Source organism: Beta vulgaris, chromosome 3 (genome assembly GCF_026745355.1).
Source record: "Beta vulgaris subsp. vulgaris cultivar EL10 chromosome 3, EL10.2, whole genome shotgun sequence".
NCBI lineage: Eukaryota > Viridiplantae > Streptophyta > Magnoliopsida > Caryophyllales > Amaranthaceae > Beta > Beta vulgaris.
In genome coordinates, this window is record NC_079204.1 from 12,322,200 (window position 1) to 12,349,768 (window position 27,569).

General features: G+C 34.2%; 4 protein-coding genes across 10 annotated transcripts; all 4 read left to right on the forward strand.

The window, feature by feature from the left end:
• The first annotated feature begins 6,215 nt into the window (after positions 1–6,215).
• LOC104906642 (probable isoaspartyl peptidase/L-asparaginase 3) lies at positions 6,216–10,233 on the forward strand. 3 transcript variants are annotated; one of them, XM_019252438.3, is made up of 7 exons: positions 6,216–6,371; positions 6,581–6,752; positions 8,214–8,278; positions 8,366–8,768; positions 8,865–8,923; positions 9,488–9,592; positions 9,778–10,233. In XM_019252438.3, exons 4-7 carry the CDS (start codon positions 8,382–8,384, stop codon positions 10,028–10,030), a joined length of 804 nt encoding a protein of 267 aa, XP_019107983.1. In that variant the 5' UTR covers positions 6,216–6,371; positions 6,581–6,752; positions 8,214–8,278; positions 8,366–8,381; the 3' UTR covers positions 10,031–10,233. The 3 variants fall into 3 exon arrangements, with proteins under 3 accessions (XP_019107983.1, XP_019107982.1, XP_048497033.1); XM_019252437.3 differs by having other exon boundaries at positions 8,376–8,768; XM_048641076.2 differs by lacking the exon at positions 6,216–6,371 and adding an exon at positions 6,439–6,455 and having other exon boundaries at positions 8,376–8,768.
• Positions 10,234–11,104: 871 nt separating this feature from the next.
• Positions 11,105–20,843, forward strand: LOC104906643 (ceramide kinase). Of its 5 annotated transcripts, none has more exons than XM_010695428.4 (13): positions 11,105–11,565; positions 12,278–12,424; positions 12,501–12,668; positions 12,749–12,841; positions 13,605–13,697; positions 14,614–14,761; positions 14,945–14,971; positions 15,124–15,214; positions 16,672–16,821; positions 17,774–17,875; positions 19,133–19,477; positions 20,371–20,437; positions 20,518–20,843. In XM_010695428.4, exons 1-13 carry the CDS (start codon positions 11,371–11,373, stop codon positions 20,653–20,655), a joined length of 1,764 nt encoding a protein of 587 aa, XP_010693730.1. In that variant the 5' UTR covers positions 11,105–11,370; the 3' UTR covers positions 20,656–20,843. The 5 variants fall into 5 exon arrangements, with proteins under 5 accessions (XP_010693730.1, XP_048497036.1, XP_010693731.1 ...); XM_010695426.4 differs by having other exon boundaries at positions 11,106–11,565; positions 14,614–14,839; XM_010695427.4 differs by having other exon boundaries at positions 11,106–11,565; positions 12,281–12,424; positions 14,614–14,839.
• A 1,107-nt stretch (positions 20,844–21,950) lies between these two features.
• Positions 21,951–22,798, forward strand: LOC104906663 (uncharacterized). The gene is made up of 2 exons (XM_010695449.1): positions 21,951–22,029; positions 22,275–22,798. Exons 1-2 carry the CDS (start codon positions 21,951–21,953, stop codon positions 22,796–22,798), a joined length of 603 nt encoding a protein of 200 aa, XP_010693751.1.
• Positions 22,799–23,616: 818 nt separating this feature from the next.
• LOC104906664 (uncharacterized) lies at positions 23,617–24,294 on the forward strand. Its single transcript, XM_019252429.1, has one exon. The coding sequence runs from the start codon at positions 23,617–23,619 to the stop codon at positions 24,292–24,294; it is 678 nt and encodes a 225-aa protein (XP_019107974.1).
• Positions 24,295–27,569: the final 3,275 nt, after the last annotated feature.

Here is a 27,569-nt window from a genome sequence, read left to right on the forward strand (position 1 = left end):
ACACAAAATAAAGTATAGTCCCCTAATACCATGGTTCTCATGTGTGAGTGGACATAATATATGCTACTAATAAATTTGATCGAAAATTTTTAGTATAGGTTTTTGACCCCTGCAAATTACATGGGAATGATAAATATAAGATTTTATGATAGTTTCGTCAAAAATATGTTGTAAAGTTCATAAATATTTACCAAAATATTATAATTAAGCCTATGTATTAAATATTATTTAATCAAAGTAAAGAGTGATTACGTTTTCCATCATTTTTTAAAAAAAACATGTGAGTTTATTATCAAATAGACAATATATTTCATTTATATATCTTTCATTAAGACGCTCCTTATGAAATTGGGTTTAGATTTCGAGCACCAAGTCAATAACTCTTGTATGATTTTTAGTACTGAAATTATGATTGGTCGTACAGTTAGATATATCCAATAAAGGGCTCTTATGAGTTAACCGTATAATTTTTTTTCTTATGTAGCATAGTCCACAAAAATATTCTTCAACTATATCTAAAAGCATACATCATATATCAAGTACGTACATTATGCGTCAAAAAAGAAAAACCAATTTTTTGACCTGATAATTAGTTATGTATACATCAAAAAAAAAACCATAGTAATATGTTTAAAAATTGTATTGTTTTTTTATATAACCTTAATATCAACTTATACAATAAGATATCAGACTTTATTTTCAACTCTTTATATCAAGCTTTATATACAATACTTTATAAGGTGTTACACTTTATAGCAAACTTATACAATTGTTTGTATTTAGATTATTCAGGGAACTTAAATGAAATATATTCTTTCTTTCTCTTCCTTATATTGATGTACCATATATTAAACTTCTTTATGAACAATTATCCATTACCAACCGCCATTCTTCTTCCTCTTTGATTTTCCATCAAAACCTCCAAAAATTAAGTCCAAAAAATACGCCTACTCATCTTCTAAAATCTAGAGACTTCAAGCAAATCAAATTACAATCTCTCATTTATAAGTAGCTACATTTTTATACTTTAAAGCCACAAATTATCGATCAAAATTATACTCCAACATTTTGAATTGTTATCTTCTCAAGTCATCGATTTTTGCAACAACAACAATTATAAAACTCACGCATGTGGGTTTTGTGAAGAAATTAAGCCTTTGATTATCTTTATGTTCTTTGTATTTGAAGCATGGTTACTATAATCCCTTAATGCAACCAAGGTGTACATCATTCCATCTACAAAGTGAAGAAGATTTAAAGACCGCATGCAAAACCACAAATCTGTGAAGGAGTTGGATTGAATGGAGTTCGAAATAATTTTCTAAATGGGTCAATATATAGGTTGGAATTATTTGGTAAGTTTATTTTTTAAAAAAATGATTTTTGACTAATTATGATGAAATTTCCATGATTTTATGTTTGCATGTAGTTTTTAGCAATTAGTTATATCTTATAATTATAATACTAAGATGAGTCATATATAATTCCTAAAATTGATAACAGTGAGTGAGAAGAATCAAGATTCAAATTATTTGAAACAATAACATGAGGTTGAAATGAAATAGTGAATATGCCAATCTATAGAAAACATTCTAATTTATTACATATTGAAAAAATCAAGATTCTAAATTTTAACAGTTAGTGAAAATTAATTTAATGTATTAGTAGTATAACTGTCACTTAGGAATTTGAATTGAAATTGAAATTAGGATGAATGCACATTTTAATTTTCTGGACAATCAGTTTATATTAGGGTGTGATTACATAAACATCTTATATAATAACATTTTTTACCTTTATTTTTTCGCAACTATAATAACAATTCTTGGTGGGTGAATTTTGAATTTTAAATAAAAAAAAACATTTAATTATATTTGACCGGTAGCTATAATTTAGGCAGTTGTTTGAAACTTACCACACTAATATCATTGTTTGATTTCAAGGTAGTTTTTTTTGGAAGGAAATTATCACGCCATGTGACATCAAAATTTTTGTATATAATAGAGTGTCGAATTTGGCGATGACACGTGGCAGATGTAATAGTAGCATGACACGTAGGCGAAGTGAACATTGAATAATGCAGCAAAATGAACCTTGTTTTATATATATATAGATAGATGAGAATATCGGTCAAAGATTTTAAAGTTTGACTCACCAAAAATGAAGTAGGCACTATATTATGGGATGGAACGGAAGGAGTATCTCACAATCTTTTCCCACTTATCCTTCTAATCAATAAAAAAAAAATCATCTCAATTACTATTTCCTCTCTCTTACTTCTTAAAAGAAAATTTAGAGAAAATTTGTAAATAGTTGGAAAAAAAATTGTCTGAAATATAGCAAAATGAGTCTCTATTTATAGAACTTAGAAAAAAAGAGTAGTTGGTATTTTTTAAAATAAAACCATTGGGATTTTTACAACAATTACTATATTCTTAAACCCAGTAAAACAGTGACACTTGGCATCACTCATCCCACAATCTATTCATCATTTCATCATCCCATGTAAAATTTTCATCCGAATCAACCCATGATCTTATTTGCATTCATTGGTAGGGGAATTTTTTTAAGATTACATGTTTGATCTAATTTTTTTTTATCATTGATAGGGCCGCTCTTACCTTTCTATGACATGCACATTCAACTTTAACATAGATTAATCTTTTCTCTTTTTTTCTATGTAAGACAAGAGGGAGTAACTTATTGGACCTAATCAATAATTTGTTTACATTTTATTCACGACTTATTAGATCCTATTAGCTTGATTATGTCGTATGCGTGAGTAGATCTTAAATTTGGTCGTCAAATGTGAATATAACACACATTTAGTAGTCAAAATTTCAATTTATATACCTATATCATCTAAAGAGTAGCATTGCAACACCCCGACTCTTTCGGAGTCGAGTTTATCGTCACCGATGCGCATCCAGGGCCAACAACTGTCCTCAATAACCAATACAAGTTCTTCTGGCGCATTTTGTCCTCACTCATGCGCATCTTGGGAAATTTCCTAGGAGGTCACCCATCCCTGAACTACTCCCAGCCAAGCACGCTTAACTGCGGAGTAACTAACGAAATAAGTTCTCTAAAAAAAGATGAATCTTGTTCGAATGAGTATCCTACTAAATCCCTTTAAAACAATCATGAGGGATATTACAGTACTAATTGAGACGAATCAAATAAGACCCCACATGATTATATTTTTTTCTTATAAATTGAAAAAAGTTGAGAAAATTCTCTATAAGTATGAATAATGTCAAGATTCTAATTGAGAACGATAAAAAATAGAGGGGGTACTAATTTATTCAACAAAATAAGAAAAGGAACTAAAAACTGAAAATAAAAGGAGAAAAGGGGCTTACCATAGATGAAATCATCCATGGCAGCCCCTAACTGATTTTTATAAATTAGTAATGATTAGAGTGACCAAAATTGAAGTATTAAGTTAAGCAGTTTATAATATATGCTCAGATCATATAAGTTTATTTCAACAAAGTTAGAAAGATAAGTTCTACAAAATTGTATGACATTCAAGAAAAAACACAATTAATTTCAGCTTAGAATATTCATGATAACTATGCTAAACTTTAAAAACTAAAAGCACATGAGAAAATTTTGTCAGCATAATTTAAAGTAATAGTAGAACTTTACATGGTAGAGTTAGGCTAATTTTATCCATCCATTTATGTTTGTCCTTTTCAACGTTTCAGATATTATTTGGATAAAAAAGTGTGCCCAAAATATGTTTATTATCTTTTCTTTATATTCCAATTGAACTGAATAGTGAAAGGAAGTATTCTCCATTTATTTGAAAGTGAAAGTACCTTAACAAACTTTCAGCTTCCCCATGCATCATATTTCTTTGGCGCTTACTCTTTACATATTTTTTTTGCTTGTTATCTCGCGGGTGTAGTCAAAATTAGATATTCCACCCACATGAGCACCAATGAACTCATGTGTTGCTCTACTAGAGTGATAATGAGCCTGGTGTGTTTGCAAATCATTTCGGGCTCACCTCGGTCAACGATTAGTTAAAAGCTCGGTTCATATCCGGACTCGTATCCAGACCTTAATGAGTCAAGCCGAATTATGCCAAACTCGGCTTGGAAAGCTCGATTATTATTTTATATATAAAAAATTAATATAACTTAAAATCCTTCAAAAAGTTATTATATGCTAAAACACTTTGAAAAGTTATTATACATATATTTTTATACCATTTTTTACATTGAATAGTTCATGGTTTTTTTTCTTTTCGTATAGTATTTGTAGATCTTTATAAGTAATTCATTTGGTTAGCATGTCAAAAAGAAATAAAATATGTTTATTCATGGTACTTTTTGAATTTAGTCTATAATTTTACAAGATATATCAACAAAATTTTTTAAATATCGAATATGAATTTTTAGTTTGGTGTGATGTTGTTTGGTTTATTCTTAATTTATTCAAATCGAGCTCGAACTCGAACAATGGGAGAAGCTCACGAGCTCGAGGCGAGCTTCACTTATGAAGCTCGTTGAGCTCACGAGCCGAGTCCAGTACCGTTCAGACTCAACTCGTGTTATAATCACCCCAAGCTCTAGGATAGATGATGTGTTTTAAAATATACCGCAAGTGCACGGTGTCTGTTTAGCAGAAACTGGCAAATACGGGTCGATCCACAGGGAGAGGAGTTCTACAAATTTATGCTCAATTATCTAACTACTTCAGAGAGGAAAATAATTGAGAATTAATGACTAAACTAGAATAAACTAGAACGCAGAAAAATGGAAATTTATCAAATAATTAAAAGCCTAGGGCAATCGATCGTCCACCATGCTTATACCAGTTTAATCAATATAATATAGTTCAACACTTGGATTGAGGTTCGAATAAATAAAGTATTTCGTTAATCCTTGGTCAGGCATTAACAACTCTTAGATTAACATATGCCAGTACGGTCGCTCAACATAATCAAATCTACCTATTGTAACAAGCCTCTAATGAATACGATCTTTCGATTCTAATTCTTATTAGCTAAACATAATCATGATATTGCGCAATTACATGAATTAAACAAGTATAACAAATCACAGGAATTATTCTAATTCAATCCAATATATGAAAGAACATCAAACCACAATAAAAAGGTATAAACATGGCTTCCCTCTCTAAGCCCTAGAAATAGACTACTCACTCATGATGATATAAACTCAATAAACATGATCAAAGTAAAAGAATTCATTAAACTAAAGAAAGTAAAGAAAAATACCGAATAATTGAAGAACAATGAAAAGGAAATCAACGATCTATATAATCTTTCAATGTAAAAGTTCAAATAAAACTAGAGAGAGAAAAACTAAGTATTTAGCCCTAAAAACGTAGAAAATAAGATAGTCCAATTGAAAATACTAAAAACCTATTTATACTTTTTACAAAACCGGCTAAAAAAGGAAAAAACCCGTCCCGACAAACCGCCCGGTCGGGCAACGGTGATTGAAAGTTACGACAGAAAAGCAAAATCCGCCCAGTCGGGCGCGCAAGCGATTTTGGCTCTTTTCTCGCCCGATTGACCGGGCTAATTTGCCTTGCATCGTGATGAAATTTTCATTTCGCCCGGTCGGGCGGGCAAGGAAACTGCGATTTTGCGTCAACTTGCGAAGGTTGTATCTCTCAAATCAGAAGTCGGATTTGGGCGTGTGACCTATCATTGGAAAGCCCTTGAAGTCTAGTTTCCAACCCAACTGGAATTTCTTGATTATCAATTTTATATCAAAAGTTATGGTCAAAATAGTGAATAGGTGTCAGTTTTGACACTTCTTTCACTAACTCTTTGCTTCATTCTAACTCGAAATTGTCCCGAAAGGATGCATTGTGATCCTTGTGCAAGATATCTTCATATTTAATGATTAATAGGCTTGATGTTAGGTAATCATAATCAATTTGCATCAAAGTAACATGAAAATGATCAAAACACGCAAACAAGGAGTAGTTTAGCACAACTTACGTAGTTCATGTCATTATACACCTAAATGCTCTAAAGGGAGTTCCAAATGCAATCAAAATGCATCTAAAAACTATATATAATTATGACATATCAATAGACGACTAGTAAGTAATAATCGTAAATAGTTTTTTTTGACGGGATTAACCGTAAATCTAATTTCACTTACATGAGCACAAAGCGATGTATCGGCAATTAATTTATCTTTTACGTGTTTTCGTACGCATTGTATGCCTGAGGCTGGTAGAGTGGTAGGTAATAAACTAATAACCGTAAATAGTTAGATGGAGCGTGTCGTCTGTCGAAGCTTTGTGTCACTCCATCCCCCATGATTGAAATGGCGTCTGGTCGATTTCAGTCCCTCTTTATTTTCACATTACTCGTTACAGTAATCTTCAAAACCACCTCTCTCTTTTCATTGCTATAAAGTCACCAATTTTCATATATCTTATACAAATTTGGTTTCTGGGAGGTCTTTAATTTCACTCGATTATATAGCTTCATTTCTGGGTGTTTCCTGTTTTTTTTTGGAAATTCTTTGATTACAGGTTTCAATTATATGATAATAATTTTGGGAATTTTCTTGCATGTTATTAGGTTGTAGCAAATGAGGTTGAGAACAGTGATATTTACCCAATTGTGGTTACAACTTGGCCGTTTGTTGAAGCTGTTAGGGCTGCTTGGAGAGTTGTTGATGGAGGATTTTCAGCAGTTGATGCTGTTGTTGAAGGTTGTTCTGCTTGTGAACAACTCAGATGTGATGGTACAGGTATATTACATATTGCAATTTCCCAAATTTTCTAGTTTTTGAGTTACTGTCATGTTTTTTCATATTTATAAGGATGTTGTAGTGATTTTTCTAATTTCTTATACTTCCTCAGTATCAATTTAGTTGTGACACTTTTAAAATCACGAACTTCTAGACAATTTTTGAAGAGGAGAGAGATAAATAAAGAAAATAAAAGGGTCCCATGTGATAGGAGAGATATATAGAGATGTTATTACTTAAAATGAAAGTATCACGATTAAATTGAAATTTCCTAAAATAGAAAGTGCCACAACTAAATTGAAACGGAGGAAGTAGTACTATTAGTTCACTATTAACTGCAAAATTCAAACTTTGACACCTGATTTTTACATTTATTACAAATTAGAAAAATAATTCTAGTCAAACCATGTAATTTTTCAGATGGAGAGCTAGTAGTATATTTTGGAAGTGGTTCTTTGTTAGCTGGTGAGCTTGAACTAATATGTACCATCAATGTGACAATGATTAGTATTCCATTAGAAAAGCTATAGTATCTTGCCATTCGCCGAAAGCTTGGTTTTAGGGGATGTCATAGTGGCAATGTCATCTTTCTTCTGTTTGGTTGGGAATGTTTTGGGAGGGGAAATATATTGTGGCTGAATGAGCACTAATTTTTGTTCAATCTGGTAATTTTTGATACTTGTATCACCTTATCTTGCTGGGCTGTTAGGAAGAGTATGGCTCTTGAATCTTGATGGATGTCGTTGGTTTGAGCTTACTCTCGATGTCTCCCCCACATTTGTCGGCCAGAAAAATGAGTAGTTTCTCCGTGCATATTTGAGATGTGTGTTTGCTGGTCATGTTTTATTACTTATATAGACTATAAATTGCGTATGATTAGTATACCAACAAAAACATTATGGATGCAGCCATATGAGAGGATGTATCTGACCTCATTTTGAAAGATCAGTTGGAAAGCATTTCGATGAGACATGTTTAATGGGAAAATATTACATATTCCAAAAGTAAATATGGAGAATGGAAATATGTAAAATACCTTCAATCTAATGAACCCCCTCTTGAACTTTCCATTTTTTTTTTCTGGATTTACTTTCCTTCCAAGTGAACTATCACTAGCGGATATTAATTCTCGCAATTTGGAATTTTGTGTGTTGAGAGCTCACATTTCATTTTAAGTGCTGTAACATGACTGGTGTAGTACCGTAGTAGTGCTAGCTAGCAGTAGCAAATTGGATCTTTTTCCTTTTGCGGGCGAGCTTTGGTAATCAGGTAACTTGGTGGTATATGAGTTGCAAATTCTTGAAACTGTGAATATTGCTAACAAAACTCACTGATATAGAGTTAAGTGGTTGAGTGATTTTCAGTTTTTGATTGCACTTGTAAATGTATTTACGGAATATAGAGTTGAGCCATGTGGTTGGCACTTGGTAGAATGGTGACATATGTCTTCATTTTGGACAGTTGGACCTGGTGGTAGTCCAGATGAGAATGGAGAAACAACTCTTGATGCTTTAGTTATGAATGGGGTAAGAAGGTGATCCCACTCAGGCCCCTTTAAACTATGCTGCAATGATGTAAAAGTTAGCCTTTTTTTTTTCCTTTTTTATCCAAAGCATTGCATAGGCAACAATGGAGTTGGGTGCTGTTGCTGCCATGAGGTATGTAAAAGATGGTATAAGAGCTGCAAGATTAGTGATGCAACATACTGAGCATACTTTACTTGTTGGAGAACAAGCATCAGTATTTGCCATTTCAATGGGTCTTCCAGGACCTATGAATCTCAGTTCTGAGGAGTCGCTGAAGAAGTGGATGAAATGGAAAGAGAAGGACTGCCAGCCGAATTTCCGAAAGAACATTCTTCCTACAAATAGTTGTGGTCCTTACCATCCAAAAGAAAATACTCAAATGGGAGAGAATTCTTGTCCTACTGTGGATCTGGTAAAAACTACTACTAGAAAGATATCGCCTATTAATATGCACAACCATGACACCATTTCAATGGCTGTTATTGATAAGGTAAGCTTTGGGTAAGCCATCTTGACACCTTTATTATACTTTGACTTGTAATTTGATACATTCACTGATAAGAATAACTCAACATCTGTACTTTAGATGGGCCATGTTGCTGTTGGCACATCAACTAATGGAGCAACTTTTAAGATTCCTGGCAGGTATTTCAATTATCTCATTACCATAGTTACTTGTACATGGTTTGTACTTACTTTGTTAAATGCTCAAGTGGGAGCAAGGAAATATAAAGAAGAGAAAAGAGATGCTATAATTGTGAGGATTGGCCCTTGAATTAAAATTAAAATTCTGCATATATAAAAGAAATGAACTGCTTATCCATTCGTGAGATTGAATGTACGTTCTATTTTTTGAATTATTGTTGTCTGATTGTTTTCATTGACCAATTGAGGTAGAATAAGCCAAAAAGGTTCTGCACTTTGAGGGAGGGGATCTTATAGAAGGAAGTTTACCTTCTAAATTCTGTTCCGGTGAAAGAACTCAAACCTCCTAATGTTCCTTAATGAAGTGGAAACCGAAACCCTCCCATGACTATCCTGCTCCTCCTTATAATGTTATGGAAACTCTTATCCATTGTGCTCCAATTTTTACGCAGCTTTATCAGATTTGGGCCACAATTTTTATCCAACCTGACAATTTTAGGAGACTATAAATCTAGCATTTGCATGTCTCAAAGCACGCTGACCAGATTATGTTATTGCAATCAGGGTTGGTGATGGTCCCATTCCAGGGTCCTCATCATATGCTGATGATGAAGTTGGTGCATGTGGTGCAACAGGAGATGGTGATATTATGATGCGCTTCCTTCCATGGTTAGTTTGCACTTTGCTAAGCTTGATGTTGGGATGTATATAGCAGAGCAAATCAAACTCTTTAGGCTATCAACTCAACATTAGTATCAAGTTTCAGCTACCATAAAAATGAAGATTACAGCCCATTAACTGTTTTCTTATTTTTAAAACTCAGAAGTTTGAATTTTTCTTTGTTTAATGAACAGTTATCAAGTTGTTGAGAGTTTGAGACGTGGTATGGAACCCAAAGTTGCTGCTGAGGATGCAATATCCAGAATTGCGAGAAAATTTCCGAATTTTGTTGGAGCTGTCTTCGCTGTGAGCAAGGATGGTGTACATGCAGGTGCATGCCATGGATGGACATTTCAGTATTCTGTTAGACTTCCTAGCATGGACGATGTAGAGGTGTTTACTGTCACGCCTCAATCCGCAAGCGTCCCATGCTTCGTGAAGACTTAGTTTGCTCACTGAGTGAACACTACTGCTCCTGTCTTCCTTTCAAGCTGTAGTATTCTTTGTGTATCTACAGTGCAACACTTTTTTGTTCAATGAAATGGACGATACAGTAGATACAATATTATTCTTCTCTGAGTAAAAAATGTACTAAGATTTACATATGAAAATGAATTCTTTTAAAATCTATGTACTATTTGGATGCTTCATATATTGACTAGGAAGAACTAAATTTGTCTTGGTCTAGTATTTTGTTGGTAGGCTTTGTTCATATGGTTCAAGGTCTCCAGAGTTTCGATTTCGATTGGAAGATCTCTTTGAAGGAACCCTAGATCAAACGTTTTCATTACTTGCCAAAGGAGAGAGGGTGTAAAAGAAATGAGGGAAGTGTGGAGAAACAGAAGATGTTTTAAGAAGTGTAATGGTTATGAAGCAAGAGTTAAAAGAGGAGGTTTGGAGAGTGAGAATAATCCAAAATTTTCAATTATTTTAGTGAAAGGGTCTAATTTAGACATGTTTTAACATTAAAAGTTAGTTATCAAATTGCTAAATGTTTATATTTTTTTTATCCATATGAGCCATGAAGGCAGTACAAAGTAGGAGAGGGAGATTTATCGTTCATATCACTTCAATCTTAACCACTAGGTCAAAACATCATTGATTGCTAAATGCTTATATGGTGCACTTTATAGTGCTTTAAACGACGCTCCATGTTAGTTCGTAAAAAAGCTTGATGTTGTCATGTTACATTCATCTCCACATGAAAGTTTAATGCAAAATTCAAGTGCAACAGGCGCCGATAAAAGCACCGTTTTAGATACTCTTAGATGCATGTAATAATTAGTGATTAAAAAAAACATAATAACCATTCCTAATAAGCATGGATTTTTTTAAAAAATGGGACAACTATATTTTTATAAATTTTCGAAAAATTGAAATCGAGAATAATCTTTTCTTTATAAATGAAAATTAGAAATAGTGGTAAACGATTATAGAAACAATTTAATATAACCTTAAAATTGTTGAGACGGAAGTACCATTTCTTCCTTACAGAAAATCTTATTGAAAAAAAAAAAGTCATTGAGCCTTAATTAATTTGCTTTGTTTAGCCTTAATTATTTGGTCATCACAAATTATTTGATTCTTATTTGCAACAAGAAATGTCAATTCAACGTCCGCCCATGTTGCAATTTCGTACCATAATCCACAAATATTGACTTGTCTACTCCAATATGCAGATTGCAGCTTCCTGGTTTCGGTCCTTTACATATTTACATCATCTTCCTCTAAAAAGTTTTCAATTTTAAAGCTTTTTCTTTGACAATTATGATAACAAGAATTATCTGATGGAGGAATTATCATACACAATAATGGAGGAGAATCAAAATAATCTTATTGCAGAGAATTCAACCTCAGATGAGCATTTTAATGGCGCATCATCCCTTTCAAGCTTAACATTATTCCTGGATCGTGTTGGAGAAGTTATTCTCTCTCTTAATTCAATTGGGTTATCTTGGGAACCTGCAGATTCCCAAAATGATGTAAGCTTCTTTATTTTCTCTGTCTTTTTTTTATTTTTCTTCATATTGTTATTGGGTGAAAATTGTTGTTTTTTTAGGTTCATATGATGGAAATTTCAAGCATTTGGGTTTTGTTTATATTATCATTAGGTAGATTGATTTCTCCAGTTCTTCATATTAGCTTCATAGTTTTCTGGGTGTATTTAAATTTTCAATCTTTTTTGCCCTTTTATTGCCAATTAAGGTTGTATAATTGTTGGGTTTTAGAGCTATGGAGGATCAGATTGTTAAAAGGAAACTTCTCACTGTTGCTTTTGACTATCTTGGCTATTCAAAGGTGTATGTATTCCAGGAAGTTATAGAATTCCCCAGCCTGTAATTTACCTTTGCCTTATTGCTTTGAAGCTCCTGCCTAGGGTGGTGTAATGAGTAATGTGGATGGTTTGCGGCGGTTCCGACCTAATATCTTGGTTGCAGTAAGCTCGAAAACTTTAGCAATGCGGTTGTGATGCAGTGATAGGGCCGAGATTTAGTACCATGAGACAGTGAGAGTGAAGGGAGAAGTTGCTTCATCTAAGTAGTAGTCTTATATTCCTGAGAATGTTATTGGGATACACTTGACTTTACATATTATGGATATTTGTTTTGAATATATTCGGAGCATTATCTTCTGACTTACTTCACTTGTATTTCTATTTCAATTTTTATCGTGTGTTTTATGGTTTATTATTAGCAGGATAAGACATCATGCATTCGTCGTGAGAATCATGCTGAAAGTACTGCTTTGATAGAATTTTCTGATGTTTATGCTGCCGAGCTGGCTGATTGGGGATCAGTTCGTCAATTGACTAAATGCTGCTTCATGCATCAGGACTCTGAGGTTAGCTCCTTATTTTCCAATTGTTGCTTTACATGTTGATCGTAATGATTCATTTATCTGTCCATCTTTTTTGCAGATGTACCTTTTTGTGGTTCATGCTATGCAGAGATCAAAGACTAAGGAATCTCTCTGGAACTTGGTGGAGTACACTTTTGGTCACAGAGATCAGCTTGTGTGTCAAACATTAGTGAAAAAAATAAAGTTGTACCTCGCAAAGCAAATTGGAAGACCAAAGAGTCTGTTGGTATATCTTTAAATCTTTTGATCCTTAAGCTCAATTAGAAAAGGATGAAAAAACTTACATATGCTTCTGTAATCTTACAGGTTTTTGTTAATCCTAAGAGTGGTAAGGGAAATGGTCAAAATATTTGGAGAACTGTAGCTCCGATATTTTCTCGTGCTAAAGTGAGGGCTCAGGTATGTCTTGTGATATGCTTGTATACTGCCACATGTTCAATAATATATGGAAAGCTTTGAGATAATTGTTCATTCTCATAGGAAGACACTGATATATCATTATATCAACATAGTTTGTTATGGTTTGCTTTCTCATAATTATGGATATACATTGATATATTGTTATTTATGAAGCTAACATGTGAATATACATCACTACCGTTTTGTCCACAGCCTAGTTAAACCTTTTAGTATACTTCTTTGTTATGGTTTGTTTCCTTACATTTTTATCTTGACTTTCTTTCCAACCCCTTTCTTCTCCTTCGTGCTTTGTTCCTCATTTTCTCTCCATACCTACTCAACCTTCTCTTTTTTGTCAGTGCCTGCTCTGGGCATTTGTTTTATATAAGCATTTGTTCTATATACCGGGAACGTGGTACGTGGCCATTTGAGGTAGGGTGAAGGATGGGAGTAGGGGGTGCATATCTGTAGTATAGTTTTCTAATAATATTGATGTAACGATTATGCCTATATTTTTTGTGCATGTTTCAAGGCTGGATTAAGGTTTTAAGTACAACTATTAGTGGGTTGACCAATATGATTTAGAAATATTGCTTTGAAAAATGTCTTTGCTTCTTGCTCTATGATAGCCATACTGGAAATAGAAGCATTATTTATAATAAATCTTGATGATGTTGAGCTCCAACCCACCTTATAAGTTGATTCTTTTTTGACTTGGTAATTGGTCTGCCGCTAATATTTTACTTTGTTTGCCATCTGTTAGGTAACAGTTACAGAGAGGGCAGGACATGCTTTCGATCTAGTGTCATCTATGACAAACCGTCAACTAATTTCATATGATGGTATTGTGGCTGTTGTAAGTTTGTGATTTGTTCGTTGTCCTTCTTAGTCTTTTTAACTAATCTCAAGACATCCTTGAGTTTTTGTATCAAATCAAACTCTTGACCTGCTGGTTGTTAAAGATTATGAGGCCTTTTTTTCGTCTGAGTCTGATAAAGTGATAATTTCATGGAAGTGTGTACGTTGTATTTATATGTTCAGTTATAATAGAAGTCATTATCCTGTAAAAGATCCACACATCTGATAGTTTGTGAAAATCCTTGAGTTTACAAGCTTATATTTTGCACTATCTTAAACTTCACATAAATCCTTTGATTTAAATCAACCTTGGTTCTTTCCTTGAGGTTCTAAACAGTCACCTTGCTTATTTTTCTTTATGGTTAGGACGTTAGGTGCCTATTAAAATGAATTCAGAACCTGTTGACCACAGAATGTTCATGAAGAAGCTATTAACTTTCTAGTTTCTATCTGTGGACAATGTCTGAGTTCTTATAATTATCCCTTACTATGACCCAAATTAGTGTACTAGCTTCCTGTGTTTCTGACTTAGTGTAACTTCTTGCACGTCAATTTTATGTATGATCTGCCTGATAATAATTGGAATAGACCTTTATGTCAATGGGACTGTGTCCTTCCATGATTCTATCCTTCCCTTTACTGAGCTAATGTGACCCTGGTATGCCTTCATGTTTTGTGTTTATGAATCGTGAGGACTTTCTTCTTCCGTTTTGTTTTTCTTTCTCTGAGTTACTTTTGCCAAACATTATTTAGCTTACCTATATTCTTTTTCGCTTATCTCGAATGCAATATCTAGTCTACTGACTATACAATTCAGTAAAATTAGGCTGATGTGGTTTCTATTCTTGTACCCTGATATGTGCTCACTGGGCAGTCCTTTTTTTTGTTAATTGATTGTCACTAACTGGTTGCAGGGTGGTGATGGCTTATTCAATGAAATCCTTAATGGGCTTCTGACTTCGAGGTTCAAGACCAAATTTCCTCCAGTTCCTCCAGATTTTATGGCTTCTCCAGGGGACGACCCTAGTGCTTCAGTTCTTGATCCACGTGAAATCAATGCAGGTACTTATAACCCAAATGAAGACCAGTTCCCTCTGCTTCCAACTTCCAGACATTCTGAATCTCGGTCCCCAAGTTTCAGTATGTACCAAAATAGTTGTATCATTGTAATGATGTATACCAATTTTGGCTTTGTTCAACTTATTTAGGTGCTTCTTTGTGAATGGATGTGTCTGAAAATTGCAGGAACTCAAGATGGCGAATGCAGCACAGGTTGGTTTACATTAGGTTCACATCATGTTAGCTTTAAGCGCCTCACTTTTAGGGAATTTTTTAAAATTGTAAAATTTGCTCTATTGCTTTTAGTTCCTTGCAAAAGTTTAGATAGGTCAATTCTTTGATTAGTATCCTCATGTTAATTTCAGCTGTTGAAGATGATGTTGAATTTTCTTTTCCCCATGAATGGTTCAGATTCGGACTCATTCCTGCGGGTTCAACTGATGCTATTGTGATTTGGTAATTCTTTACGGAACTGCTTAAATAATCTCTTCTTTCATCTTTTTGCTTCTTTTTGCTTTTTTTTTTTCCCTCTCTGTTTTCTCCTTATTGGTATATATATGTGCACACACTAATTCCGCTCCATTTACTTGCAACAAGGGGGGGAGGCACAATAATTTAGGAGAGGAGAGAGAGAGAGAGAGAGAGATAGAGAGAGAGAGAGGTGACTGATGTGATGAGGAGAGAGACTGAGGAAGAATATCCAAATGGAACAGAGGATGTTGACTACTGATCCCAGTAAGTTGACCTATTATTAGTCAGATTTTGATAGTGCCAGTCCAGATTATTGGCCCCTCTAAATCAAAGGCTTCGGAGGTGAGTAGGTCACTTCACTTTCTGTGGACCTCTGCAACAGTGGTTGCATGTAATATGCACACATTGGTTAGCGAAAGGTGTATCTCCCTGTGTTTGATTTTTCTGAGGATGAAAGTTGTGTATTATAACGTATGCATGCTTTATTGATAGTAGTAATAACTTAACCAATCACCGATAGTCTTCCAATTTTTTTTTCTATTGTTGATCTTTTTGTACTATTAATTATTTTTTAGACTATAGGTCTTGGTATGTATGTGTATCATTCGGATGATATTTTACTTGGAACTGTTTGCAAGCTCGTCAGTCATTATTGCATTTTCATGTTCACTTTCTTGCTAAAAGTTATAGGATAATTTGTCAATAAATACCATACTTTGGGTACTTTTTTGAAATAAATACCTAGGTTGTCTGAAATGATATATAAATACCAAGGTAAATACGATTTTTCTTGACAGATGCTTAACAGATGCTTGCAAAAAACGTTAGTTTTGCTCCGTTAGTGGCACATGAAAATACGATTTTTCTCTTTCCTCACCTCCACCACCGTCCCTACCACATGCAACAACCATGCTTGCCACCGTTGCCGCAACCCACCCACCAAAAAATAGACCCACCCACAACCACAACCAACTATAAAACCATCACCACCTCCACCCAATCCAAAATCATCCCACCCCACCATCCTAATCAACTACGAAACCACCACCACCTCCACCCACCAAAAAATCGACCCACCCCACAGTAATAACCAACCATAAAACCATCACCACCACGTAATGGTGGTTAGGAGAGAGAGGGGGATCACAAGGGTAGTGAGTTTCTTGGGGTTTTGGTGGTGGTGGTGGTGGAGGAGGAGATTAATGAAAAGTAAGAAGGTAATTTCACATGCCACTAACAAAGCAAAACTAACGGTTTTTCGAAAATCTATTAAGTGGTATTGTGGTAGTGATTCCAAAAGAAATGACAAAAAGTTGGTATATATATGAAATTTCAGACAACCTAGGTATTTTTTTCAAAAAAGTGTCCAAAGTATGGTATCTGTTAACAGAATTTCCAAAGTTATAATATAATTGAAATTGTGTGCCCACTTTTGTGTGCAGTACAACAGGAGCAAGAGATCCCATAACATCAGCTTTGCACATTGTCCTTGGGAAAAGGATTTGTCTTGATATAGCTCAAGTTGTAAAGTGGAAAGCAACCATGAACTCAGACATTGAACCCTCTGTACACTACACAGCCTCTTTTGTTGGGTAACTTGCAATTGCTTATACATGTCCAGATTTCTTTTATATCCTGACTATCGTCCTGGTCTTTGTTTAAGATTTGCATGTCTTTTATTTTTCATTTATATGGAGAAGTTGAAGGGCTAGGTAGAGGCATCACCAATTCACCTGGACATTATTCAGCTCTACCTTATGTATTGCTGGCACTTGACTGAAGCTTTAGCCATGTATTATTATGTTTTGCTGTGTTTTGCTTCTCCTCTTTTACTGCTACTATCTTTTATATGCTGCATCCTTCAAGGATATGTTTTCTTCCAATGAAACATTTTGTCCGGGTCAGTGCTTCACATGTATTTGGATTAGTTTCTGAAGAGAAATTTACCAGCCGTTCATATATTATTAGTAAATCCTATGTTTAAGATCGTTCATACAATCTTCTTTTTTTTGTGCATTTTATATTACTAATATCTTTTTTTCCTGGTTCATGTGTTGCCACAATCTCCTATTTTGACCCTTCAGTTATAGTAAAAATTGCCCCCTGTTGAGCCAACAAATGCTGCTTAAATTTAAATAAATCTCTGTCTCTTGATCATTGACAGTTTCACCTTGCAAGCTTTGAATTTTTTTTTAGAAGTGAACTCACATATTGCTTAGAATAGTTTAATATTCATCAGTTGAGTCTAAGCAGCACTAGCATATTGTAAGGGCCATACTTTTAGGTTGTAAGTGATTTGACCTTAAGCTGTTAAGCATCAAAATCACGAGTTTCATTCACTCATCAAAAGAAAATGTAGAGAAAAGAAGAGTGTCATTTGAACGATTATTTGGTGGACTTCTCGTGCACTATTTAGTTAAACTGATTAATGGGCTAATAATGACGCTGTTGAAGATTAGCTGCTTGGTATTCCTTGTCAATGCTATTTGACGTTGTTAAGCACTGAAAGTACTACTTCATGACATTAACTTCAAATCATTGCAGCTATGGGTTCTATGGGGATGTCATCACTGAGAGCGAAAAGTATCGCTGGATGGGTCCAAAACGTTATGACTTTGCAGGAACAAAAGTCTTTCTCAGACACAGGTAGTTTTCTGAGTTATTTCATTGTACCACGCATGCATGCACGCCATATCACATGATTTGTGGAACTTATAATGGGGTCAAAAGACTCAAAACACTTTTTCAGAGTTAGTATAGGTCTCTTGCGTCAAGGTGCATGAGAATTAGGACTAATTAAGAGTGAAATCAAGTCATACATTAATCAGATTTGAGCAGGGATTCTGAGCAATGTCAAGCTCAATATGAAGCTGAAGTTGAGCTTGGCGTGGCTGTATAAATTTTAATTTTCTGTCAAGTATGGAATTCTTTTTCCTTTTATGGCAAGACATTTCTTCCCTTCTTTTCCCCATAAGAATTTCTCTTTTCATTTCAGTATGGGTCAGAATTTCAGGCATCTAGGAGTGATCATATTAAGAAAATGGGTGTAGCAGAGATGCCTTTATTAAGATCAATGTTTGGGAGTATATATATATGATAGAATTCAAATGAGGGTATCTGGAGGAAGGTCAAAGTTGCAGATGTTAAGGATAAGATAAGGGAGAACCGACTATGTTGGTTCTGGCATATGCAACGTTGACTGAAAGATTCACGTGTAAATAAGGTGGAGTGTTGGGATCATGGAGATTTGAGAAGTCGAAGGAGGCCAAAAAAGACTTGGATGAAGGGAGTTAAAAATGATATGACAAACATGGGTTTGCTGAAGCATATAGCTCTAGATAGAAGTGAATGAAGGAAGAGGATCTTCATGGGTGATCATACGAGATAAATTCTTGGTTCCTGCAGCCAATTCCATCTTTTGGGATTAACATTTTGATATTCTTGTTGTTGTTGTGTCTATAAGTGAATCTCTTCGTCTTATCTTGGTCAAAAGCATTGGCATAATGATGATTCTTTTTGTTTGTTAATGTCCCTTTTGTATATTTTGATCGATTATTAAAACTTTATTTAAAAAGGAAGGGAGAAGGTCATATAGGTTCATGAGCTTTTGAGCTGGATGTCATGCTCTTTGCACTTGGCTGATTTGATAAACAAGCTGGAGTCTAATCTCAAACTTTGCGCCAACCCAAGCTATTGACTGAGCTGAGTTAGAATGACTTGTGAGCAATTTGTCTTGCCACATAGATTTGATGTAGCCACAATACCCTTGTATACAAATTGGAAGTATTAAAACAGCATACTTAGTCTGCTTTCGAATCCACAACTGCGTTCTATAGCTTTTCACATCATACTTGTGTTCTTACTTCTTAATGATATTGCACAATTTTTTTTGATTGTTTCTAGGTCATATGAGGCTGAAATATCATACTTGGATATCAATTCCAAGAAATCAGATCCTGATTCCAACGATGATAATTTGAATGGGGGGAGAAAGTCATGCCAGGGCCTTAAGAGAAAAAGTGAGAAAATAATTTGCCGAGCTAATTGCGAAGTCTGCAACACGCCGTTCTCCGGGAAGATGAAATCAAAATGGTTGAGATCTAGAGGACGTTTCCTTAGTGTAGGCGCTGCTGTCATCTCTTGTCGAAATGAAAGAGCACCTGATGGTTTAGTGGCTGATGCACACCTTGCAGATGGTCTCTTGCATCTTATCTTAATAAGAAACTGCTCTCATGCATTATATTTGTGGTAAGTTTGGCTATTCTCAATTTGGCTTTGAAACAAAGTCAACATACATGCAGGTAGTATCATAATTAGGAAGTTTCTATCAAGAAATAAAAGTAGATGTGAATGAAAGTTCATTTCCTAATTTATCGACCGTTAGAGCAGAGTCCTTTTATAATTGTGTCAGTTGTCATTTTAATTTTGTGATACTCAAAACAATTATTTCAACTTCTAGATGAACCTGTTTTCACCAGGTAGGTGCTGCCATGCTGGATGTAGAAGTAGAAACACCCTCAACGTAGAAGACCCTCAATTAGAAGTGTAATTAGTGCTTGCTACTTCAGAATCAATTAGGAGATGACTGCTTAGAAAAACTTTTAATATAGTCCATAAAATTTGCAGTTCTGATAGCAGGAAATTATCCTTTACTCTCTTCGCGTGGGTTAAATCTGTAGAAATTACTCAAATTTTTTCATATGCACTTTTAGCTGTTACCATCGATTAAGTTTTAGATTATAACTTCTAAATTCATAGTAATCCAGAATCCTTCATGCTCAGCAGCTTTACCTGTTTATAACGATTGATGAGTATTAGCTTCTTTTCTAGGTAGTAGGGAACATGGGAAATCATGTGAGGATATATATGACTTGTTAAGTTTAACTGTGCAAAATGACTGGAGGGTGTTGTTTCAAAAAATGTGAATCTACACTTAAGGTGGTTCAATTCTATGTAATTTCTGTACATAAAGCCATAAAGGAGGTATTCTGATTAATCGCCTTAATAAGGGGATGATTATCTATTTATATTACAAATCCTGAATTAAAGTTCAATGTCGCTCATAAGTGACTCTTTTAACCATAGTAGAAGTCGCCAGAGATTTTGAATCATGTCTTATTGATCTCTATTGATCATCGCAGGCACCTGACCAATCTAGCTAAAAAGGGTGGAACTCCCCTTGATTTCAAGTTTGTGGAACATTACAAGGTAATTGCTCTTGGTTCTTGCCAATCTCGAATTCAACTCTTACTTATAAAGTGCATTTATGCATGCTTTACAATTTACAGACCCCTGCATTCGCATTTACATCTTTGGGCAAAGAGGGTGTTTGGAACTTGGACGGTGAGATCCTACGAGCACATAAATTGTCGGCTCAAGTTTTCCGAGGCCTTATCAGCTTATTCGCGAATGGGCCTGAAGTGTGATAGATAACTCTTACACTGTATAGTTGTAATCATAAATTGACAAGATTTTGTAATGCATCTGGCCTAAATATTGAACTCATTTTTTATGTTGAGATGTATCTGTATGTTCAGTTTCTGAATAGGCAGGGTGCTTTCAGATTGAAGCACCAGAAAGTCCAAAGTTGATAGCACACTATTTCAATTTTCCATTTTTTCAGCGAAGGTTTACATTAACATCAGTACATCACCCATCGTACGTTATCTGAATTAATTGGGATAATTTGAACTCAACTTTTTTACATCTTTTCGTGAAACAAAGCTTCTTTACAGGTACAAAAACAGCCTAATCATTTCAGTCCCTTTGGACCCAAGCACCGCCCACCTCTTAAACTCAAAATTTTGCCCAAAGAACTTAATCCAAGATGATACGAATCAATCCCTTTTTCTTACGACAAAGATCTTCCCTCTCAAAGGAAGCTCATATCTTTTTCTTTTCCATTTCCATTTCCATTTCCATTTAAGAGTTCTTATGTATTTCTATGCTCCCTTAAAACTCCGACAAATGGATAAATGCTATATACTAATCCTTTATGAGCATAGCAACTTAGGGTGTCTTTATCGTGGTCTGAAGCCAGAGTCTGAAGCAGAGACTTGGCAAAGTCTCACATGGTCTGACGCGATAATCTTCAACAAAATTGAAGTGAGTCTTGCGTAGAGTTTTGGTTTCTAAAACTCTGACAAAGACTCACTTTAGCACTATTACCATGTCCCACCAACACAATTGCAACGAATACTTTGTTCCAATTGCACAAATTCAACAACCAAATTTTAACAGTTATAAATTTTAGTAATAAAAAATGTCATGATTTGTCTAATTTATTGTATATTAATTTGTAATAATGCCTATAAATAACTCTTTGGGTACAACTTTTTTTTTACATTCTCTATATTCTCTCATATCAATTTCCCTTTTATCTCTATTCTCTCAAAAAAAAAAATCCATCTATTATATTTTTAATGGATCCAAATCAGAATTTTGATTTCAACTCCCTTATGAGTATGTTTCAAAATAATCCTCAATTTCAGACATTTTTAGCTCAACAAAATCAATACCAAAATTCCCAAAATTCCCAAAATACAAATTTTTCTAACCCGAATCCCACTAGTATGGGTAATGCACAAGTGCAAAATTTTACCCAATTTCTCCAAACTCCAAATAACCAATATACTCTACTAGTCAAAAACTCAAAATATTGACCAACCTCCTTTTACCCCCATTAGTATTGGGTCCAATTCCGACAACGCATTTGTAGATAATGCGGGTATTGAAGAGGCGGAGAATATTGTGTTACTACAACTACTCGTACTGCTGCTCGTACTACATCACGTCGCAAAGTAAGTCAGCCTAAAGAGAAAAAAGAGTTAACTTGGACGATAGAAGATGAAACACTTCTTGGTATTGCATGGATTAATACTACCAAAGATGAAGTGAATGGCAATGCACAAACAGCCGATGCATATTGGGGGAAAATTTGTGCATTCTTCAATGAAAATAGGCAAACAAATCAAGCTGAACGAGAGGTAAATCCTTGCAAACAACATTGGTGGGCAATTTAATAATGCACTTGGAAAGTTTGCAGGGTGTTATGCCAAGTATGAAAAGAGGAGTGGGTTTAATGAAGCTCTGAAGCTCTCGGAGGCTCGTGCACTTTACCAAAGTCTCTACAATTCCAAGTTTCAATACGATCATGTGTGGAGTATTGTGTGTGAAACTAATAAGTTCAAAGCTGAACTAAAGACCAAACGTAAGAAAGACAACGATAGTGATTCGTCAAAAAGGAACAAGATTTCTGAATATGTTGAGGGTTTTGATGAAGTTGATGAGCCCCGACCAACAGGTCAACAAGCTGCAAAGAAACAACTAGCTGCCCAGAGAAAGGGAAAAAGCACCCAAAGTGATCATAGTGAAGCCATATCAGTTGCAAAAGATATTCAAGAGTCACGTGTACAATCAATGAGTCGTATGACAGATTTGAAGGAGCAGGAGCTTGAAAACCAACTACTTTGTGCCGATGTCACCAAGATGGCTCCTTTGCAAAGAAAGATTCATGAGAAGAAGTTGCAAGCACTTGCAGAAAAATATGGATGGACTTTTGATGATTAGGTTGCTTACAACTTGCAAAATTTGATTATGTTTATTAATGTTTAATTATGTTGTTTTAATATATTATAGCTATGTTTCAGTTAAGCATGTTTTTATTTCATGAACTTATGTTACTTCTTAATATTAATAATAATTAATTATTTCCTTTATTAACGTTAAGTATGATAATTATTAGTAATATTAATTAATAAAAACAATCATAATAATAATGGTGAATTGATTCCAATTTCAATGAGTTGTCACCTCCAAGTCTATATCAGTACATGACTTGTTACCACACATCCATCTTTTCAGTAACTTTGTCAGATATAATTGCACTATTTTTTGAATTATTGTACCAAAGATCAGTGCATTATTGTTGTAGTACTCATTATAGTGATTGAATTATTTGAATGTTGTGCATTGAATTATTAACTTCCACAACTTCTATATATTTACCCATTTCTCTGAACTCAAATTCTCATAGCAAACTATCCACAAATCCTCTCAAAAATTTAAAACCTCAAGTCATAGTGATATGTCATACTTTAACCCTCCCAACACATTCGATGAATTGTACAATCAAACGTATTATGATTCATACATGGGGGGTGACACTTCCACAGATTTAGTAGATGATATTCTAAATCATGTCATTGAAGATACATCACCTTCAAACATTAGTAAAATAAGAAAGAAAAGAAAATACACAGAAAGAAATCGTGAGGAAGGACATGAGCGCATATGGAATGATTACTTCTCAAGTGACCCGGTATATGATGCACAACAATTTCCCCGAAGGTTTCGAATGAGAAAAGAGTTATTCCTTCGCATCGTCAATGCCCTCGAAAATCATTCTACGTAGTTCCAACAAGGATTTGATGCTCTTGGTAGGAATTCTCTCACCACTTCAAAAATGTGTTTCTGCCATTCGATTATTGGCTTATGGAGTGGCTGGTGATGTTGTAGATGAGTACGTGCGAATAGCTGGAAATACATCACTACAATGCTTGAAGAATTTTTGTAAGTGTGTGATTGAGGTTTTTGAACCTCATTACTTAAGAAGGCCAACAGTTGATGACACCCGACGTCTTCTTCAAATTGGGGAATCCCGCAGATTTCCTGGTATGCTTAGTAGTATCGATTGTATGCATTGGCAATGGGATAAATGTCCCATGGCATGGCAAGGTCAATATACTGGGGGTCATCAAGGTGTACCAACAATGATATTAGAAGTTGTTGCTTCTTATGATTTATGGATTTGGCATGCATATTTTGGTGTTGCAAGATCTAACAATGACATTAATGTCTTGGATCGATCCCCGGTAATTGATGAGTTGCTTGAAGGTCAAGGTCCCGAAATCCAGTACACGATAAATGGAAGCACATATAATATTGGATACTATCTTGCGGATGGTATCTATCCTGAATGGCATGTATTCGTCAAAACCATTCCTCGAGCAAACATGCTATCCGAGAAAAGAAAAAACATCAAGAAGGTGCAAGGAAGGATATAGAACGAGCTTTCGGGGTGCTCCAAAAGAGATTCGCGATTGTTTACAACCCGGTACGTTTATGGAAAAAAAAGTGAAGTTGGTGATATCATGAAAGCATGCATCATATTACATAATATGATTATTGAGAATGAAAGAGATGATACTCAAATGACGACTAGCGTTAATTATACAGTAGCAAGGAATCAAAGCGAAAGTCCACAACTTCATACCGGGCGACTTAGAAATTATTATGTAAACCGAAGCAGGTACTTTGAAAATCATACGCGAATTTGCAACCGAGCACAATGCCACTAACTACAGCATGATTTGGTGGAACACATATGGTCGCGTTATGGAGGAGACGCTAATTAAATTTCATGTGTAATTTTCTATTTCGTGTGTAATTTTCTATTTCGTGTGTACTTTTCTATTTCGTGTGTACTTTTCTATTTCGTGTAATCTTAAATAAATAATTAGATAAATTGTAATTTTAATGCTATAATAATTAGTAAATAATTAAACTATATATTCTCATAACATATTAAGTTAATAATGTTATAGAAAAAAACATGAAAATGATTAAATATAAAATAATATGTTAAACTTTTGATAAAGAGTCTGGAGAAAGTCTGAGGGATAAAGTGTAAAACTGGAATGAGCCTGGAGTGAGTCTGAAGAATAAAAAGTAGTGGAAAGCTAATGTGACACAGTCTGAAATTTGGGTTTGAATCTGAGGGATAAACACACCCTTAATCCCTTTGATGTTTATGTCATGTAGATGTAATTACATATTATCCATGGATAAATGTAATTCTTTTCATCTGCAATCTAGGCCAGCCTATCCCAATTCTATTTGGCATAAGATTTTTCCTTGAGAGTAACAAGAGAAAAGAATAAAGCTTTTCTTTACTTAACTAGTGCCGTGCAAAGATTAGGGTCGGACAGAAATCTGAACCGGATCGCGCCGAAAATTCCGTTTCAGTTCTCGGTTCAGAGAAATCTTGATTTCGAGTTTCTTGTCCGGCCCGGTCCAAACCTGGAAAATTCCCGTCCGAACCGGTGGACCAGAATTTCTATTTTTTAGTAAAAAGAAAAGTTTATATATTAAAAATTTTAAGAGGTAGAAAGTTACAAAGTTAAAAACCTACTATTTACACCTTTAGGAATATAGTTCTTAAATTTATTAAATTTTAATTTATCTAATTTATAAATATATTTAAATCAAATAAAATAGATTTTTTTTTTTTACAAAAATATAGATTCTGGTCCAATTGGTCCAAAATCGGAATGGCAAAATTTAGGTCCAGACTGGACTGGACCTGAATATTACCGATCCGGTCCAGATCCAAAAAATTTCCAAATTCCGGTCCACCGGTCCATTTGGTTCTAGTCCGTTCTGAACTTGGGCCGATGAACACCCTTGTCTATCTCTATTATACTCCCTCCGTCCTCTATTAGTTTACCCGTATTCTTTTTAAGTGTGTCCCTTATTAGTTTACCGCTTTCTTTTTTTTGCTATTTTTGAAATGGGACCACAAACTTTTCATCACACATACATTCAACTTTAATATAAAATAATAGTTTCTCTTTCTTTCTATGACCCACAACATTATTTCTCCTAAAACTCTGTGCAAAAGAAAAGGGGTAAACTAATAGAGGATGGAGGGAGTATAAGCCAAGGGGGAGCAACATTGTCCCCTTTGAAATTTACTTAATTGTCCCTCCACAACATGAACATTAGATACCAAATTTCCACACACAACTTCTAACAGTTAAAACAAAACCAATTCAATGCATAAACTTGCCAAAAAAAATTAAATATCTATTAAACCCAATCAAGTGATCAACTCATATAAAAGGTCACTCACATAAACTTGCCAATAAAAAAGATTCAGTCAAAAAGATTTATAATCAATAACTTACCAGACATTAATATCGCAAACAATAACAAAAAAAATAAATGACATTCTCATTACACAGATAACTAAATTCAAACTCAAAATAAATTTTTCCTTACACACAATTACATACACAATCTCCAAACAAAAAAATCAGTTCTCTTAATAAATTTGAGCTTCACGTCATTCTCAAATTTGCGGAGACTTTATTGTTAATCAGGTACACAATTCATTATTAAAAATAAAAATACGTGTAATGTTCTATTTTCAGTAAATCTTAAGAATTAATATATCTAAATTCATTTACAAAAATTAATATTAAAAATCACCCAGGAATAATCATAACTATAGTACGGATGGAGTATATAATAACAAGTTTTGAAATTAACGCACACATCGCATGCATATAAGACTAAAAAGTAAGACTTACCTTATGCAGTAAAAGTAAGAGTGTAACAATTAAAAAGAAACGGTCTAAAAAGGAAACCGTAACAATTAAAAAGAAACGGGGGTAGTATAAGCTAAGGGGGGAGCTATCCTGTCCCATTTGAAAAGACTTTTTAACCCTTCATTCAATAAAAAATATTACCTATTAAGATTGCGAAATTTTCCTCAATCATAACCCTTCCTAATTTAAAATATGTATATTGAAGGAAGTTCAAAGTAGGTAAAATAAACTTTCATAAAAATATGTGTAGTGAAATAAATAGTTTATGATTGAAGAACAAATTAACATAACTAAAGCAATTTTCAAATCAATTACAAGACTAAAGACATAAATTTTTAATTTTACCTAAACTTTAAAATACAATAACAATACCAACACCCATTAACAAGTTAAATAAATACCAAGAAAACAACTTCTTCATCAAGTAATTTTTATATTTTGTATTTACACCACATGATATTTAATTAGAACTAATGATGATTGTAAATTACATTCTTCAAAATTACATTAAGATGAAATTTAATTATAATCACCAAAATAATTCACGCACACATTACGTGCAAAGAAGGCTAGTACAAATATATTAAAAGACGTGCTTGACAATGTATACACGCCACGTGGCACCTTTGTTACTCTACTAGAATTGTCCAATGTGTACATAAGTCATGTTAATTAACAAAAGTAAAATTAGTTTGTAGCAAGATTTGAACCTGTGACCTCTTGCTATTGTGCCATGTGGCACTCTCCCTAGGGAGTTTTAGTTTATGTAATCCATGTACAATAAAAAATTTAGAAATTGCATAGTATAGGGTTTGATTCCGAGACCTCAAGTACATATACTAAAGTCTTAACCAGTAGACTAAGTTATATTTAGTGTTATTATCATAAAGTATTATATTAATCAATGAAATTTTTTCTTACCCAGAACATAGCTCAGACTTAATAACTAG